Below are 19,198 nucleotides of genomic sequence, written 5' to 3'. Positions count from 1 at the left end.
TAAGATAAGTAAAATAAATTCATATTGTTGTATTTCTTGAAAAACACTGGTAGTAAAATTACTATTTGTTTGTGGTGAACTTGTAAGGTGCATTTTACACCATGTTGTAATATCTGCAGTATAGTGTTATTGTCACTATGCTGAAAACAAAGCTGTTTTTGTGAGTTTCTGAAAAGTACACATTTTGGAAAAATATGGTTTTCAGTCAACAGGGATGCTATTTTAATATTCCCTCCACAGCGCTGCCTGTGGTCTAACTGTTGATAGCTGTAACCAGTAATCACTCTTGGCTTGCTTATGGATAGATGAGGTATGGGAAAGTTGTGTAGAACATAGAGCAGCCTTAGCTTGCGGTCTGCCCCAGTGTTAAAGCAGTTGTTGTTGAGTCAGAGATGAACGTTTCTGCCAAAATGTAGCTTGTTGCTTTGTTTCTTCTTGATTGGCTGTGACTGGCCATGCTTTGATTAAGATCAATTGTATTCTTTAACTATACACAGATAGCTACTTCTGCTTTTATTCACAACATCTGTCTTTGTACTAACACCTAGGCTGGGTGATAAAGTGAATGTTGAGTATATTTATAATTCTGTCAGAGATGCAAAACTAAGCAGATGGGTATTGCAGGCACTGAATATCTGGTCATATTGTAATGTTTATTCTTTGATCAAATCATTTCTGTGTTTGCCATCAAATGTAAATATTCTAGATGTATTGTTCCTTATTCTTTTCATATTTCCCTCATGTTCAGCCTGATATCCTTGCGATTGCTGCAAAAGTTTTAGGTTGTCGTCCCCAGTGAAACAATGTGTCGTAAAATAATGCAGGAACTGGACGTTGTAAAAATGTGTTTATTTATATGGGTGGGCAGTAGAGAATATATCATGAGTTATAAGTTTGAGAATTTGCTATACTGTTTGTACTGTGTTTATCCATTTGGTTTCCTGGTGTATTATTTGACTGTTGTGGGCAATGTTGCAAATCAATGAGCAGGACTGTTTTGTGGCAATATAATATTTTGTATATTATTTGTGCAGCATGTCATGATTAGGGATGGGAATCGAGTTGAGAACCGGTTCCAAATTGTCAGATCCATCGGAAGCGTATGCCTCCCAGCTTATAAATTCCTTTTATTGATGCCGGCATGCCGGTCACGCTAGTTTCTCTTCTCTCCTCTCGTTTCACTGAGGGTGGGGCTGAGTGCAGCAGAGCAGAGACAGGTGATCTTTAAGTTACTGGAGTTTATGACAACTCGTTAACCTTACATTAAGTTAAAATTCAGCTGTGGTCAGATGCAGTGACTTAAACCAACGGTGAGTGAGAGAAAGTATAAATGTAGTTTAAGCTATGAGTAGAGGAAATGTTTGCTAGCTACTAGGCTAATTTATCCAGTAAATGCCATAGGCTTAAGCTAATAATGGTGACTCGCAAAAAAAAATTGGGGAAACACATTTTCTCTTTGTACACTGTGTTCAGACTCAGAGAAAATAAAACAGTTGTGTTGAAGCTGAAAAAACCTGTGTTGGTTCTATTTTTCCACACAGAAAATTGATCAGGAATCGATAAGAGAATCAATAATGGCACTTATCTTAAAATCGTAAAATCTTATCAATTCCCATCCCTAGTGATAAAGTGCTTTGATCTGTCAGGTATTTAATTTACTGGAATAGCCAAAAACAGGCATTCCTGTCAGGGTTTTTTTTTTTTTTTATCCTTGAACAAATTCTCAATTGATTTTTTTCAGAGAATTTACTATATCACAATATATATTGATACATATACTGTGATAGAAGATTATTTCTCTTCATTCTTGCACGTTTCTGGTCCCCTGGACGGATACAGTGTCCATTAGCAAGAAGTTAAGTTATAGTTTCAGGAGAACCAGTGGAAAATTGGTGAGGTGGCTGGGTGATTGACCAGCATTGGCCAATAATATAATGCTGTTACATCACCATCTGTGTTTAACTTCACAATTATGTAAATCACATATCACGCAGTACAAGTAAACCAATATAATAATGTTCTGGAACCACTGGACGGACAGGGTAGAAGAAGTTTTCAAATGAAAAACTATTTATTTAACATCTTAGAAGTCTACCTGAAAATATGTCCAAAGTTGTAGAATCTGCAAAAGCATTTAAAATCGCATGATAGAAGACTGTTAAAGCTGCTCAAGTCCACTTGGTGGTGCTGTTGTTCAATAAAATGAGGAGCTGAAGTGTGTAAATCTTCAGTGAGGAGCTGTCAGGTTTTTGTACAGAGACTGCGGGTTTCCTGTCACTGTGGGCCTCACAGCACAGTAGTACAGAGCAGAGTCTGTCACTGCAGCAGAGGAGATCTGCAGATCCATTCGGGTTTTATCCTCACTCACTTTAACAGACAGTCCAGAGACTGGATTTGCTAATATTTCTCCTGATTCCAGATGAGAAATGAGGAACTGTTGTGCTTTTCCTGGATGTTGTCGATACCAGAAGAAATAATCGGCAGCACCTTTGCCGTATTTGCAGGACAGAGTAACAGTGCTGCCTTCTAAACTGAACTCTTCATTCTTGACTGGAGTGAGTTCTTCACAGCTGACACCTGAAGGAAGAGATAACTCTGTTATTTCATGTTGTTAAAGTCTTACTGAATTACTCAAATGCAACAAACATTTAAATTAAACGTTTTCTTGCTGCATAATCTAACACACCTGTTAGAATGGATAGTAACAGTAGAGAAAGTCCATAATAGTCCAGTGACAGCATGTTGAATAAAGGTAATGTTTGTGGTTTGTATTTTGAACTCTGCTGAATATGGAAGTTCCTCTCTCTTCTATAGTTCAGTAACAGCTCAGCTCCTCCCTGAATCTCTCCGTCTCCTCGTAGCTCTGTATTTTCACTTCTCTCAGTTACACTTCCTCTACCTTCCACTCTGGAAATGACACTGATGCTGCCGTCACCATCGTATAAATCATGTTTCACTCATGTTGGATAGAAGAAAATGTTTTAGAATGTTGCCTCAAACTGATCATGTTTGCTTTAAAATTTTTTCAAAGTATCACAGAAAAATCATTTGATCCACATCATATCATCCACAGTTCAGTCAGTAAGTTAACGAAAGTTTTGTTTATTTTTAACATCCAGTTCCATAGACAAATCACAATAGGTTTAAAGACCAAAGTTCGTACGGTCATGGAAAAACCTGGAAAATCATGGAATTTGAAAATAGCAATTTTCGGGCCTGGAGAAGTTCTTGGAAAATTAAATAAACCCAGAAAGTTTTGGAAAAAGTCAGAGAAATTTTCTTCACAAATACCTGTATAATAGAGTATATGTGGTTCAGTTAAGATCGACTGAGAGAAATCTATATTGGATAAACAATACTTCAATGTTTAGGTAGATCAGTCACGTCCCTTGATGTTATGATGTTCTCTGCGTCGGGTAACATCAGACTCCGACCTGAGTTGCAGCTTGTACTTTGACAAGATTTAAATTTGTGCAATGTCAGGATAATGCCAATTTAATCATGTCTAGCTTGACTGGGACAAGTACAAAGCATGGCTTGAGAAAGACCAGGACCCAGCATGTGCAAAATGTGGACTGTGTAGTAAAACGTTTTGACATTTTGAACATGGGAGAGGCAGCACTAGCTAGCCATGCTAAAGGAGCTAAGCACCAGGCTGCTGATGCACGCGAATCAAGTCTCAAACCCATAACTGGCTTTTTCACCCCGGTGACTTTGTCCAAAGTATAGAAACACGTCCAAATCAATGTGAATTCGAAAGTGTTTGAAATACTCCAGAAGTAAGTGCAGACTGATGTGGGAAGGTCGGTAATCAACATCGGTTTGTGTGGGTTGCACATACTGCACAATGCGTTCAGAGTTGGATGTAAATCAACTGGATGGGAAATTAAACACCGACTCTCTGGCCTGTACTGGCTGTTTGATTGCCCTGCCCGTCACAAGGATTTTATGACAGGCTCAAACTGATTAAAGGTAAGGATAAACACATTGATGGTGTAATTGCTAATGTTTTATACATTGCAGTCTATTAGAAACACACAATATAAAAAGTGTGGCTATTTTTCACTTGTTTTCCATTTTACAACTCCTAATCCAAAGCAAAATGTTGTAGAATTGTAATAGGTTAATCAAACATCATAAAGCTGTCATAACAGGTACATGAACAGTTGTCCATCACATATTTAGTTTCGCTTTTCATTTGTACACAATTTCTGAAAGAGCAATTGGAAACATTTAATATCTTAAAGATCCCACACACAATGTGGAAGTCCCTTAAAGTTTAAAATTTTTGCCCTCCACAAGGAATAAATGACACTCATAGTGTAGGATAAAGACAACGTGTAGTATCTTACATAAGGAATTATGTATTTATTTTTAAATGACTAAAATTAAATAAATGATTTTATGTAAAGCGCATAATAGAATCAGCATACAGCACTGTAGTTTGTATCACCTAAGCTATGAATGTATAATATTCGCTCATTTGGTGTGTTTAACTCAAATAAGAGATACACTTGACTTTGCAAATTAAGTGATCAAACTGAAACATAAAATCCCTTGATTTTTAATTGTTTGCAGGGTTCAAGGGACGATTTCTGAAGGAAAGCACCTGCAAGAGGCCACATCCACACTGAAGCTCCTTCATGCCCCTTTTCAGGGCAGCAATCTACACAAGGACAGTTCTCAGATTGATATTGGATTTGCAGCAGTAGCCACCCTGAATTAACTAAGGTCTTCCAAAAACATTTCAGAGGCAGACTAGAGATTAAGATGGACTGCAAGATACTCTTGATCACACTCCTTGAGAAGTTGCTGGAAAAGCCTCCAATGCATCACAGATTAGTGAGAAGCATGCAGTGCCTCGACCCGAGACGCATGGTTGAATCTAAGGAAATGTGCGTAACTCAAATGAAAAGAATGTTGCACATGCTTGTTGAAGCTAAACACAGATGGGACAATGTGTGATGATATCCTCAGAGAGTTTAGAGAGTTATGTGATTTGGCTGCTCTTCAGGCTAAATTCAGGGAATTTGACCCCAAAACAAATTGAGTTGACACCCTGCTGTGTGAGACAATGGGGACAAAACCAAGATTTTGAGAGTGTGGGATGTGGTGAATATATATATATATATATATATATATATATATAATGTGGTGAGACTTGTCTCATGGATATATATATATATAGTGTGGAGAGAGGATTTTCCATTGACAAAGAATTGACTGTGGAGAATCAGAAGGAGAGGTCTCTGATCAGAGGCTCATTGTTGACATGTCAGGTCTGCTGGGGGCATAACCAGGGTACACGTCACAAAAGAGCTGCTCCTGTTGGCCGCCTGGTAGAAGAAAAGAGAACGAAAGAACAACAAGCGAGCGAATGAGAAGCTTGCAGAAATGAAAAAATAAATGATGTAGATTGTTTTGGGGGGATTTAAACAGGGAAGGTTATCTTCTGTTAATGCTCAATTAGGTTAATTGTAACTAGGAGGCAAAGTTGGTTTAAAATCTTCTTTAGTTACAAAATGTTGTATTCCAAAAGACAGTTTCTCTCTGACAGTTAATGTCAGTGTTACTGGACAATTTATTTACTTAATACATCATTGCCCTCCAGTCATATGTTAATTAGGGCTACACAATGGAGTTTTCAGGGTTCGACACATTTTATTCTGTAAACATGTTATTGGTGTGTCAGCATTACCTACATAAATGTTTATTCTGTATCAAACCACATACCTTGTTTTTAATTTTAGTTTAGTTTTTTGTTTTGACAAAACATACATTTTGTTATACAAGTCCAATACTAGACTTTGTCTTGCATATGGAAAGGCTGGTATAGTAATTATTATTTACAATAATAAATCATATCTTCATACCTTTCGAAGACTAACCTGGGTCATACTAGTGGAAGACATTGGTAAACTGATTAGATATTAGATTAACAGTGCTCTGTTTCATCCAGACAATCAATGAGCAACACAGTCAACATACAGAGAAACAGAGTTGTCTGTTAATTAAAGTTAGTGGTGATCATTATGTCTTGTCATTTGTCCTCTGGGTGAAACTAATGAGGTTTTATTAACCAATTTTAACTTAAATGATAAAACTGCAGTGGAGAGGACACCCTTGGTGGGTGCCTCTCAGTTCGTAGCTAAGTTTCAAGCACACAGACTGTAGACTTTATTACTACATCATATTGATTTTTATTTGTGTGACTCCCTCTAGTGGATGTTGTGGAGTATTCTGTTGTCTTTGCTCCAAAGGTTTTTGTACAGAGTCTTGGTGTTTCCTGTCACTGTGGGCGTCACAGCACAGTAGTACAGAGCAGAGTCTGCCACTGCAGCTGAGATGATTTGCAGATCGACACGTTTCTCTGTTTTGTTAATGTGAGCTGAGAAATCAGAATCACTTGGATGAATCGATCCTCCCTCTGTGATAGAGAGCAGGAACTCTGGTCTGGATCTCTGGTATTGTCGGTACCACTGGATATTGTAGATAGCACCCTCATATTTACAGTTCAGGTTGATGTTTCCTCCGTCTGCAACATGTTCTTCAGGACTTTCTGGCTTTATGCTGTTCATGGAACCCAGGGCTGCAAAATGAGTCATTCGTGTCAGTTAGTCTGCAAGAGACTCAACGGAGGTTCTTGACTTTTTGGATTCATTCAATAAACCAAATGTCTTTTTCGATCATGGAAGTTGTTACCTTACACAGATAAACCTGTAGTTACGAAATGTAGACCAAATATCTGGTTAAAACAGCAGGTTAAATGAGACTTTCATCTCTGTTCTAACACTCACCTATAAAGTGGGAGAAAAGTAAAAAGAGGTAAAGCAACATGTCTTTGGAGTTGTCAAGGCCAGACAGACAGCAGGTGAGCAATGTTCTTCCACTGCAGTAGAATGAAAACACTAAACAGCCTCTCTGCTGCACAGCCCTTCTCCTCAACATCAGGTTCCTCAAACATTTCTGCTCTGGAGACAGAAATAATCTCATTGGTTGAGATAAACGTCAGTGGGCGGGGCCAGAGAATCACCTTTTTTTTTAGAAAAGTTCAACTGAGCCAGTGAGATAATTTGTGCATCCAGAGCAGCTCTGCCTCAGACAAATGTTTACTGAATGTCCAGTTTCAGTTCTTCGCACCATTGTGAGACCAAGGTAGGTCACACTAGAAGGAAGCTTGGTTACCTGAAGAGTTGGTCTTTATTCTGGGAACATGGAGGACGTTTTATACTTCTCTTAACTACAGTGGAGAAATCTTAATATTAATATTTTATATATTAAGTCAGCCCTAGCAGTGATCAGAAGCAATCGTGTCTTAATGTCTTAACTTTTCTTATTTAAGGTGTTGGATGACTTGTGGTCAGTGACTTTTACTCTTTCCCAGTCAACGCTGTGACTGATTTTGGTCTGGTGTTCTCAGACAGTCTTCCTCTTTGGATGTCCTGATCCATGACATTTGGTTGAAAGCTCCTAAAAGCTTTTTCATTTCTTGGTTGATCATTATTTAGTCGTCCATGGTTATTTGTTTTGTAAAATATTTTATTTGTCAACTGATATATCTAATTTTAATGGATGTTTTAATATTCATCAGGGATCAAACAGCTGTGGAGAGAAAGGACACTGTTGGTTGATCTTCTCAGCATTCATGTAAACACCTCATCTACACATCTACCATCCAAAAGCTCTTATTACCCATCAGTTTGTTAAATGATACAAGAGAAACTTTAGAGTTGCTTGTAGTAATTTCTTCTTAATTATTAACCAGCCACGGATCTGAGATAGTATATTTGTTTCTAAAGGAGATAATTTGAAGAACAACAAATGATCATTTCTGTTGAAAGAAGAGTTAGCATTTATTGTTGAGGGAATGATCACACCTCTACAATCTAGACTTTAAAGCAAAATAGATCTAGTTTGCTTTTAAAAGCTTCTCTTTGTATTTCAGCTCATCCTCTTAAAAACTTGTGTTCCTAATATGAGTCGGAAAAGAAACCACTGAGTGTTGCCGTGGTTACATTGGTGAAATTTATTTAAATATTCAGAGTGAATAAATTGAGTGGTGTCATTTCTCAAGCTTTACATTAACAAGCCTTTCTGAGAGTAAATTAACTATAGACTTTACTGTATCATGAAATGCATTGATAAATTATGCCCATTTTACTCTTATTTACACTATTTTCCACTGTTTCGGAAAATTTTTTGTACTTGGTGTCCAATAAATATGTTTATTCAGCTGACATTCTTATCCACAACAGCTCATAATGCTTAGCTTGATCTTTTTAAAGGCGTGTGAAACATTTAGGATGATCTATTTGCAGAAATGGAATATAATATTTATAAGTATGTTTTCATTAATGTATAATCACCTGAAAATAAGAACCGTTGTGTTTTCATTACCTTAGAATAAGCCCTTTATATCTTCAGAGGGAGCGAGTCCTCTTCCACGGAGGTCGTCATATTGCACCACCATGCTTCTACAGTAGCCCAGAATGGACAAACCAAACACTGGCTCTCAACAGGGCCGTTCATGTTTGTCGCGGCCACCGTAGTTTCTCCTACACGCTTGGAAGGCGACCGTGATGCGACTATTATCCAGGTGGTTGTAAACTGCAGTTTCAGCACTAGATTCCACTAAATCCTACACACTGGGCCGTTTAACATGAGAACCTCTTTTTTGCTGTTTGTTACTTTTCTGTTACTCAGCCAGTTTTATTCCTCTCTAAATCCCTTCCTACCTAAAGCTTTACATAACAAGTATGAACAAGTAAAATAATCATAGACTGTATCATCACATATCACTGAAGGTTAACAGTGCGTGACTCCCTCTAGTGAGGTTGTGGAGTATTCTGTTGTCTTTGCTCCAAAGGTTTTTGTACAGAGTCTTGGTGTTTCCTGTCACTGTGGGCTGCAGAGCACAGTAGTACACAGCAGAGTCAGACAGCTGAAGCTTGTGGATCTTCAGAGGAACTGATCTTAAGGTGGAATCCAGTGTGGATGAAAATCTCTCCTTAAACTCGTCTGGTTTGTTAAAGCTGCTCAGTATGAATTTGGAGCTGTTGCCTCCATCCTGTTTGTACCAGAAGAGATTTGGACTTGTTGAACTGCTGTTATATTGACAGCCAAATCTTACTGCCTCAGCTTCAGTAGCAGTCACATCTAATTTTTCTTGCAGCACGTTGTCTTTTTGTGCTCTGCATTCTGTAACCCTGTGTGTCTCATGTGAATCCTCCCACAGTGTTTCATTAGCAACTGTAACCACAGTGATTCTGATAAAACAGGAATTAGCAGAATCCATCTGATATGAAGCTGTGGTTTGAATCCCACTTCCCCCCTCTTTGAAGAGCAGTCAGATATCTGTGTTCAGGTTTTTGTACAGCCTCTTCTACGCTTTGTATCACTGTGTTTGTAGAGCACAGTAGTAGAGAGCTGTGTCTGCCAGGGTTAGGCTTGTGATGGTCAGTTTAGTTGATGTTGGTGATGTTTGAGATCCATATCGATTATCAGGGATGTATTCACCTGTTTTTGCTCCTTTCCAGAGTATAAACTGAGGTGCCTGAAGGTCAGAATGTCTGTACCAGTAAAGGTCAGGATCATCTAAAGTTGTCTGATATTCACATGTGAGTGTGACAGATTCTCCTTCTCTTTCACTGACTCTTTCATGTCCTACAGGAGAGATTTTGTCTCCAGCTATTAGTCCTGGAAAAAGTAGAGAAAATGAAGCCATTAGACTAACATTGTTCATGAGGCTGAGAGGAGAAGACAGTGGAAAATGTCAGCTGTACAGTGTTACTCTGTGGACAGAAAGAGCAAAATCCAAAACAAGTAGAACTCCATTAACTCATTTTTACAAGATGATGAAAGCATGATGTGCATTCTGTCAGAGCAACGAAATGAGAAAAGTTCTGAAATACAGGTTGTGTATATCTGGTTAATTCAGCAGGTTAAACAAAACTTAAATCTCTGTTCTTAAACTCACCTGTAAAGTGAGAGAAAAGTAAAAAGAGGTAAAGCAACATGTCTTTGGAGTTGTTAAAGCCAGACAGACAGCAGATGAGCAATGTTCTTCCACTGCAGTAGAATGAAAACACTAAACGGCCTCCCTTCTCCTCAACATCAATCTGATTGTGCTTTTTTTTCCTCCAAATAAATCTGCGCTGGAGAAATAACCTCATTGGTTAAATTAGAGTTAAATGTCAGTGGGCGGGTCCAGAGAATCACCTTTTGCTGTTTTCAAACCACCAACGTTAAAGCTATTGAAGTTAGTTGTGCAATCAGCAGACTTGTGCTTCTGGGAAATGGATCAAACTGGAATTGAAATGTACGTCATCATTGTTGTCTACATTGGGAATGTCATTGTTCCTTTTGGAGGTTAAATGGTTCGATATCAGTAAAATTATCATATATTGAAATTAGACAATGACTGGGAAAAGTCAACATACAGAGAAACACATTATGCATCAATAAAAGTAATTAGTGGTCTTATATATCTTGTAATGTGTCCTCTGGATCAAACTGTCGTGTGAACCAGTTTCAGCTTTAAGGATAAAACTGCAGTGAAGAGAGAAAACAACGTTGGTGGGCACCTCTCAGTTATATGAACCATACGTCATCTACAAAGTTAACATTCCCCAACACCTCATTATCTTTAAGAGTTTCTGTTATTTTATACAACAAACATTCTTCTGTTGAATCATCATTCCCACAAATCTAGACTGTATCATCACAAACCACTGAAGGTTAACAGTGTGTGACTCCCTCTCGTGGACGTTGTGGAGTATTCTGTTGTCTTTGCTCCAAAGGTTTTTGTACAGAGTCTTGGTGTTTCCTGTCACTGTGGGCCTCACAGCACAGTAGTACACAGCAGAGTCTGTCACTGCAGCAGATGAGATCTGCAGATGAACCTCTTTTGTTTTTGTGTCATGTGTAACAGACAACCTTGCTGTTTTCTCTGAATAATCTGCGATGAGAAGCTGTGGAGATGAACTAGACTTCTGTTGATACCAGTAGACGTTGGTGACAGAGCCTGAATAGTTGCAGGAGAGAGTCACAGTATCTCCTTCCAAAACCAGCATTACATCTTCAAATGGTTTCACTACATCCTCAGAGGATCCTGAAATGAACAAACATATATTTCCTTGTGACATTTGTATTTTTTTCTTATATATCTTTAAATCCAATTTAGTAGAATAAAAATTGAATTCAAGTTTAATTTAATAAGATGTCTACATTTCCTTTTACATCTTGGTACATCTTTTGAGTTCTTACCTGTATGAAACATGAACAACATTATCCAAACCAAAGAGCGCTGCATGATTTTCACTTGTACTGAATGAACAATAGAGAGAGCACAGCAGCTCTTCAGTTCCAAAGTGAAGCCTTTCATATTCAGTGGTGTAGCTCCTCCTCTTGCTGTGGTCTGTTTCCATTCAGGCTGATGGAAGCTTTAGAAATGACTGTGATGCTGCAGTCATCATCATCCAAGAAGGTCAGACTGAAGGAGGAATCTGCAGAAAATTCACCTGAATGAATCTGGAGAGAAACAACTGAAAATCAAAAGCCCCGACTGCACACTGCCCTTCAGACTGCATGCCCACTTGGTTTTTAAAGCAGTATGTCACACCGGTTCGAACAGAGACTCCTCTGCTTGCTGCTGACGCAGGCCTGTACTCTATTTTAATTCTCCTTGACCTCAGCTCAGCCTTTGACTCAGTGAACCACAATGTCTGAAGAACTGTGTTGGCATCAGTGATGTGGCTCTAGATTGGATCATCTCTGATCTGTCAGAAAGGTCTTTCTCTGTTATGCTTGGAGATGCCTCCTCCTCTCGTGCTCCTCTGTTTTGTGGGGTCCCTCAGCGGTCTATTCTGGGTCCCCTCTTATTTACTATGTAGATGCTACCCCTGGGGCAAATTATGCGTGGACATAATGTCAATTTTCATTGCTACACGGATTACACTCAGCTGTATGTCCAGATCAAGCCTGGTGCCACTGACGTGTCCTGTATTCTGTCCTGCCTCGCTGAAATTAAGGACTGGATGTCCAAAAGTGTCATCATCTTCTGTCCAAAAGTGTCATCATCTTCGTGCTGAACCGCATCCAGACCCACCTGGACAAGCCGGCAAGCACGGTGAGGTTTTTTGACTTCTCCAGTGCTTTCAACACCATCCGGCCAGCCCTGCTGGGTGAGAAGCTGGCAGCGATGCAGGTGGATGCCCCCCCTCGTGTCCTGGATTGTGGACTACCTGTCTGGCAGACCACAGCACGTGCGCCTGCAGCACTGTGTGTTGGACAGCATGGTCAGCAACTCTGGGGCCCCTCAGGGGACTGTCCTCTCTCCCTTCCTCTTCACCATCTACACCACGGACTTCAGCTACCACACAGAGTCCTGCCACCTTCAGAAGTTTTCTGATGACTCTGCTGTGGTGGGATGTATCAGCGGTGGTGATGAGACTGAGTACAGGGCTGTGGTGGGGAACTTTGTCACATGGTGTGAGCAGAACCATCTGCAGCTTAATGCGACAAAGTCTAAGGAGCTGGTTGTGTATCTACGAAGGGCCAAGGCACCAGTGACCCCGGTTTCAATCCAGGGGGTCAGTGTGGACATGGTAGAGGATTACAAGTCCCTGGGAGTACACATGGACAATAAATTGGACTGGACTAAGACCACTCAAGCTCTGTACAGGAAGGGCCAGAGCCGCCTCTATTTTCTGAGGAGGCTGAGGTCGTTCAACATCTGCCGGACAATGCTGAAGATGTTTTGAGTCTGTGGTGGCCAGTGCTATCCTGTATGCTGTTGCATGCTGGGGCAGCAGGCTGAGGGTAGCGGATGCTAACAGACTCAACAAACTGATCCGTAAGGCTGGTGACATTGTGGGGGTGGAGCTGGACTCTCTGGCGGTGGTGTCAGAGAGGAGGATGCTGGCCAAACTACATGCCATCTTGGACGGCGTCTCCCACCCGCTCCATGACGTGCTGGTCAAGCAAAGGAGCACCTTCAGCGGAAGACTCATCCCCCCAAAAAGCACCATAGAGCGCCACAGGAAGTCATTCCTGCCTGTGGCCATCAGACTCTTTAACTCCTCCCTCTAAGGGTAGTCTGTATGACCCTAAGCCACTAAACTGGACACTGATCATTACACCTCTGCCATACTTGAAATAATTGTGCAATATTCTGTGTAATACTCCTGTGCAATATTTTAGTTTAAAATTCCCTATTTATTGATATTGATATTACTCATACTTCTATTACTGCTGTGCAATATCCTCCGTCTTATTATAACCTTAATAAGCTACACTTGACTTGACAGTTCATGCACTATTACCTTATACCGTATTATTATTATTATTATTATTATTATTATTATTATCATCATCATCAACCGGTAAACCCACTTCGTACTTCACACTTATTTTATTTTATACTTATACCCACTTGGTACTTAATTTATTTTCTGACCTGTATTATAGTGTATTATCTTTTTTTGCTAGTACTTCTATTCCTGTGTGCACTGACGTAAAGGCGAGCTGCTGTAACAAAAGAGTTTCCCCTCTGGGATCAATAAAGTATTTCTGATTCTGATTTCTGAAAGGAAGCACATAACCACGCAGACAACTAATTGTACTCAGCTGTATATTGTATATCTCAAGCGGCATCCTCCCAAGTGCCAAAACCTGCAGTTCCTCCAATGGCCATTTGATGCTCCAAAAGTGAGTCAATCCCCATAGACCCCCATGTAAAAAATGTCCAACTTTACAGCAGAAATAAACATGTTTACAACCTGGTACAAAAGATGGTTTTTGGCCTCTAAAGCTAATTCCCCCCTTCATGACAACTGTGAGGGGGTGAATTTTTATATAACTCACCCGTTTATATTATATTAAGATATTAAGACTTAAAGTTATGCATAATTAAGAGCGTGGCTGCTTTAATTCACAGGTGGCTGGTTTCAGCAACCAGGCTTCATTCGGCCAACCTTAGCTCCACCCATCCACCCACTTTAGTATTAGCTGGGAGGCGGCAGTGTCAGGCACTGCATGGCAGGACCCACCACACTTATATTTCATACAGTCTGTGGTTTATATATTTTGTTTCAGTTTTACAAAGAAAGAATTCAATGAGTCATAAAGAAAGCTAGAAAAAGAAGGAAACTAAACTAAACAACCTATCACCAATCATAAATAGATCAATAAAGTATTTCTGATTCTGATTAACAGTGTGTGACTCCCTCTAGTGGACGTTGTGGAGTATTATGTTGTCTTTTCTCCTAAGGTTTTTGTACAGAGTCTTGGTGTTTCCTGTCACTGTGGGCTGAAGAGCACAGTAGTACACAGCAGAGTCAGACAGCTGAAGCTTCTGGATCTTCAGAGGAACTGATTTTAAGGTGGAATCCAGTGTGGATGAAAATCTCTCCTTAAACTCGTCTGGTGTGATCCCTTCGTCCCGTTTAATTCGGCTCAGTATGAATTTGGGGCTGCTGTTTCCATCCTGTTTGTACCAGAACAAAGTGAGACCTGTGTAACTGGTATCAAATGTACAGCCAAGTGTAACTGTGTCTCCTTCAGTAGCAATGACATCTCCTGTTGGCTGGATCACACTCTCTTCTCCTTTACACTCTGGGGAAGAAGAGAACATCCAGAGGAAGAGCTGAATCAATAAAGATGATTGATTAAAGGAGAACAGTCAGCAGGTTTAAAGAGTTACCTACCCACAGATCTAGAATAGTTGTGATTTTGACTCTGATGTCAGATTAAACCATATAACTAGTTGTTTAGAAGATAGTCGATGCCAACAGAAATCACATTTTGCTTTTCTTCATACTGAACATTGAAAGTACTGATAGCTCAGTTATATGCTGAAAACTGAGGGGAAACATGTTGTGCTTTCTATCTTACCAAAGAAAAGAGCAGCAAGAATAATCCACAGCCAATGTTCCATCTCTACAACAAGGTTTAAATCAATAGGAGAAACTAGCTGCTGTTCAACATTCAGTCTGAGAATTGTTCTCTTCACAGCAGCAGTTATTATTGACACAATGGTTGAACACAGTGCAGAAGTAGTGCACCGCCTACTTGATAATGTCGCCCTCTAGTGGAGGTCAAAACTTCAGTACAACAGTGTGGGTGAAAAAAGGCTTCCAGCAGCTTGTCAGTGTGTCAGCTTGTGTTTTTGTACAGAGACTGTGGGTTTGCTGTCACTGTGGGCGTCACAGCACAGTAGTACACAGCAGAGTCTGTCACTGCAGCAGAGGAGATCTGCAGATCCATTCGGGTTTTATCCTCACTCACTTTAACAGACAGTCCAGAGACTGGATTTGCTAATATTTCTCCTGATTCCAGATGAGAAATGAGGAACTGTGGTGGTTTTCCTGGATGTTGTCGATACCAGAAGAAATAATTGGCAGAACCTTTGCCGTATTTGCAGGACAGAGTAACAGTGCTGCCTTCTAAACTGAACTCTTCATTCTTGACTGGAGTGAGTTCTTCACAGCTGACACCTGAAGGAAGAGATAACTCTGTTATTTCATGTTGTTAAAGTCTCAATAATTGATTCACGTTCAGATGTTACTGGAATTAAACGTTTCCTTGCTGCATAATCTAACACACCTGTTAGAATGGATAGTAACAGTAGAGAAAGTCCATAATAGTCCAGTGACAGCATGTTGAATAAAGGTAATGTTTCTGGTTTGTGTATTGAACTCTGCTGAATATGGAAGTTCCTCTCTCTTCTATAGTTCAGTAACAGCTCAGCTCCTCCCTGAATCTCTCCGTCTCCTCGTAGCTCTGTATTTTCACTTCTCTCAGTTACACTTCCTCTACCTTCCACTCTGGAAATGACACTGATGCTGCCGTCACCATCGTATACATCATGTTTCACTCATGTTGGATACAAAAACTAATTCCTCCTCAAGACTGAAATGCATGTAGCACAGAAGCATCATTTGGTCCACATTATCTCACTGTGACAGTTCAGTCAGCCAACTTCTGCTGAATATGAGAGATTTCCTTTGAGAATAAATGTAAACGGTTACTGAGAGTAATCTTAAAATAAAACTCTTCTGAACCAGCTGAAAGCTTCAAATTTTCATGTGAGACACTTGTAACCTGCTCCATCACTCAGGAACAGTACCTGTGGTCAGCTTGGATTAACAGCAGTTACAGTGGCATCTAGTGGCCAAACAGAATCAGGCCACAGAAGAAGAAAAGATGCCATTAAAGGGACAGTTCACCCCCAAATCAATCATACGTATTTCTCCTGTTACCTGTAGAGCTGTTTATCTATCTGGATTGTTTTGGTGTGAGTTGCCGAGTTTTGGAGGTATCGGCTGTAGAGATGTCTGCATGATTTGAATATAATGGGACTATATGGCACTCGGCTTGTGGAGGTCAAAGCGGCAAAAAAACTACATTTGAAAAACTCGACAACGTCTCTTTCCAGAAATCATGACCTGGGTCCTCAAGATAATCCACAGGTTTGTTGTGAGCAGTTTCGTGTGGGAACTATTTTCTCTCCATTGTTCCCACATGAAACTGCTGACAACAAGGGATAAAAACACTCTCCTTCATTTTTGTTTTATTATTTAGGCTTCATTTTTCTGTCATCAGTGCAAAGAATCCAGACTATATCATCGTACACCACTGAAGGTTAACAGTGTGTGACTCCCTCTAGTGGATGTTGTGGAGTATTCTGTTGTCTTTGCTCCAAAGGTTTTTGTACAGAGTCTTGGTGTTTCCTGTCACTGTGGGCGTCACAGCACAGTAGTACACAGCAGAGTCAGACAGCTGAAGCTTGTGGATCTTCAGAGGAACTGATCTTAAGGTGGAATCCAGTGTGGATGAAAATCTCTCCTTAAACTCGTCTGGCGTGTTCCCTTCGTCCAGTTTAAAGCGGCTCAGTATGAATTTGGGGCTGTTGTCTCTATCCTGTTTGTACCAGAAGAGATTTGGACTTGTTGAACTGCTGTTATATTGACAGCCAAGTGTTACTGCCTCTCCTTCACTAGAAGTCACATCATCTTTTACTTGCAGCACGTTGTCTTTTTGTGCTCTGCATTCTGTAAAACAGCAACAAACAGTATCAGTGTACTGTTAAAGAATCATGTCAGTGTTGGACTGATGTCAAAGAAACAGAGTTGTGTTCATACCGAGGCACACAGCAGCCAGCAACACCGAGATGAACAGAGGCGTCATGTCTGCAGTGTTGAGTAACTGTGAGCTACAGCGAGTATAAAGAAGGCTGTGATCTCTGTTGAGTCTTCATCAACACTAAGTTGGTGGATCAGAAGGAGGAGCCTGATCACGGTGACAGGGCTCATTCACAGCCCTGTGTTATTCCTCGACTGACAACTTTACACTCAGCACATTTTACTGACACTCTCCTTTCCTAGTATAACTTGTCTTGTATGTAGTCGTCATTGGAAATGTCAGCTGACATGTTTCCTTTCCTTTGAGTCACTTTGTTCCCTAACATATAAAAGCTGCTAATTGTTGTGACCATGCTACGGCCCCTTTAATATTTCTTATCAGAAAGATTACAAGTTAACTGAGAATGAATATTTGAACAACGTGGCCCTAGTGCCCTCTATTGGCCAGCTGCCACTGGTGAGCCATTATCCAAAGGTAGCCAATCACCCACGGGAGCCAGTAGGTGGTGAACCGATCAAACCATAACTTTATTTTCATAATCACGCTCACACCTGAGGGGTGTACTACAAAGCAAGTTCGACAGAGCCAGGCTTCCTTTGCTTTAGCTGGCTCGACAAAACCTAAAACCCCAATCAGAGATAACGGGAATCACGACGGTGGTGATCATCTTTCTTTGTTAACCAGGTTTTCTTCTTCAGGCTCTGTGCGCGTTTCCATAAAAGGGGGCTTTTGACGCATCATTTGACTTTTCTTCTGCACAAAATGGAGCGATCGCGTGCCACCTACTTCAGTCGAGAGGAACATGTTGTTATAATGGAGAGCTATGTGTCATGGTTTTGGCTTTTTTCCTGTTATTTCCCGTTTTATTTTGAAGTGTTATCCTCTCCTCCTTTTGTGTTAATCATTAAATGGTTGATCTGCAGCTGCTCTGCCTACCTGTCTGCACTTGGGTCTTTTCCTTGCTACCCTGCTTGACAAACACTATGAAGAATATGAAAAAAACATTACAGCAAAAAGGAATACTTTTGCTGCATATAAGGCAAACGAGGAATGCTGGCAGAACATTGATCGACTCAATGCACTCTCAATTCCTCCCGTTTATTTCTAACGTGGCAACCGCACATTAGAGCTCTTAAACTTTAAACTTGATAGGCCTACGGCATATTTAAACATTATACTCAAGTACTACATTTAGATCAGACACTTTCCCGTAATGAAGGATTCGTGGAAATCACTTTTTGGCCAAATCAAAGTGAAATGAATTTTATTGATTCAATATTATCCGTGACAAATACTAATAGACCAATCAGTCTTCATTTAGTAGCACTTATGCTGGTCACTGCCCCTGTTACTATATTTGTTGCAAGAAATAAATACGCAAGATTCTTCGTCTGTGGTCATACCGATGGCTAAAAAAGTGGGATATATCAAGAATAATTATCCTAGTGGTTTAATAAATAAGTACACAACTCTAGACAGACACATACAGTGGATTTCAGTTTAATTTCAATGATATAATATGAAACAAAAAAGCTGGACTTTGCTGAATTCAAAGAGCTGACCCAAGCCAGGCTGTCTGACCACCCAGAAACACTCTACAGCAGCTTAAAGAGGAGCTCCAGCAGCTAAAGAGAGACAACCAGGGCTTGGCATCTGATCTCAGAGGAAGTCTAGAGAACAGTGTGCTCAGTTAGCCAAAGTGAAGGAGGATGCTGAGAATAGAGAAAGGAGCTTCACCAGGCAAGTTCAACACCTAACAGACCAACTCTCATCAGTCACCACAATGACAAGTACTGAGACACAGACTCTCCCTGCCTTGTCTCTGTCCCACCCTCTCTGCTCTGCACCCTGGCACCTGCTGATACATCCACACAGCCAGCTCTGCCCATCCCAGCTTCGCTCCACTCAGCCTGAAGAGGAAGCCCCACAAGTGGTCCTGCTATCTGACTCTCATGGGAAATTCCTGGACACAAACAAGCGTTTTCCTGGTAAGACAGTTTTATCTAAACGCTGCAGCACCACCGGTCAGGCAGTGAAGCTTTTGAAAAAGGAGACC

General features: G+C 40.4%; 1 protein-coding gene and 2 gene segments (V, D, J or C); all 3 read right to left on the bottom strand.

The window, feature by feature from the left end:
* Nucleotides 1-483: 483 nt before the first annotated feature.
* On the bottom strand, nt 484-11,239 carry LOC122886672. The gene is made up of 5 exons (XM_044219150.1): nt 9,977-11,239; nt 6,222-6,589; nt 5,889-5,898; nt 2,687-2,956; nt 484-2,577 (listed from the first exon to the last, which is right to left on the bottom strand). Exons 1-5 carry the CDS (start codon nt 10,170-10,172, stop codon nt 2,228-2,230), a joined length of 1,194 nt encoding a protein of 397 aa, XP_044075085.1. The 5' UTR covers nt 10,173-11,239; the 3' UTR covers nt 484-2,227.
* A 2,357-nt stretch (nt 11,240-13,596) lies between these two features.
* Nucleotides 13,597-15,142, bottom strand: LOC122886914. The segment is given in 2 exon segments: nt 13,597-14,613; nt 14,893-15,142. Coding segments are annotated over 2 exon segments (429 nt in total).
* A 1,322-nt stretch (nt 15,143-16,464) lies between these two features.
* Nucleotides 16,465-17,956, bottom strand: LOC122886903. The segment is given in 2 exon segments: nt 16,465-17,051; nt 17,142-17,956. Coding segments are annotated over 2 exon segments (435 nt in total).
* Between the last annotated feature and the right edge of the window lie 1,242 nt (nt 17,957-19,198).

This window comes from Siniperca chuatsi, linkage group LG13, assembly GCF_020085105.1.
Source record: "Siniperca chuatsi isolate FFG_IHB_CAS linkage group LG13, ASM2008510v1, whole genome shotgun sequence".
NCBI lineage: Eukaryota > Metazoa > Chordata > Actinopteri > Centrarchiformes > Sinipercidae > Siniperca > Siniperca chuatsi.
This window is presented reverse-complemented; position numbering and strand designations above follow the sequence as displayed.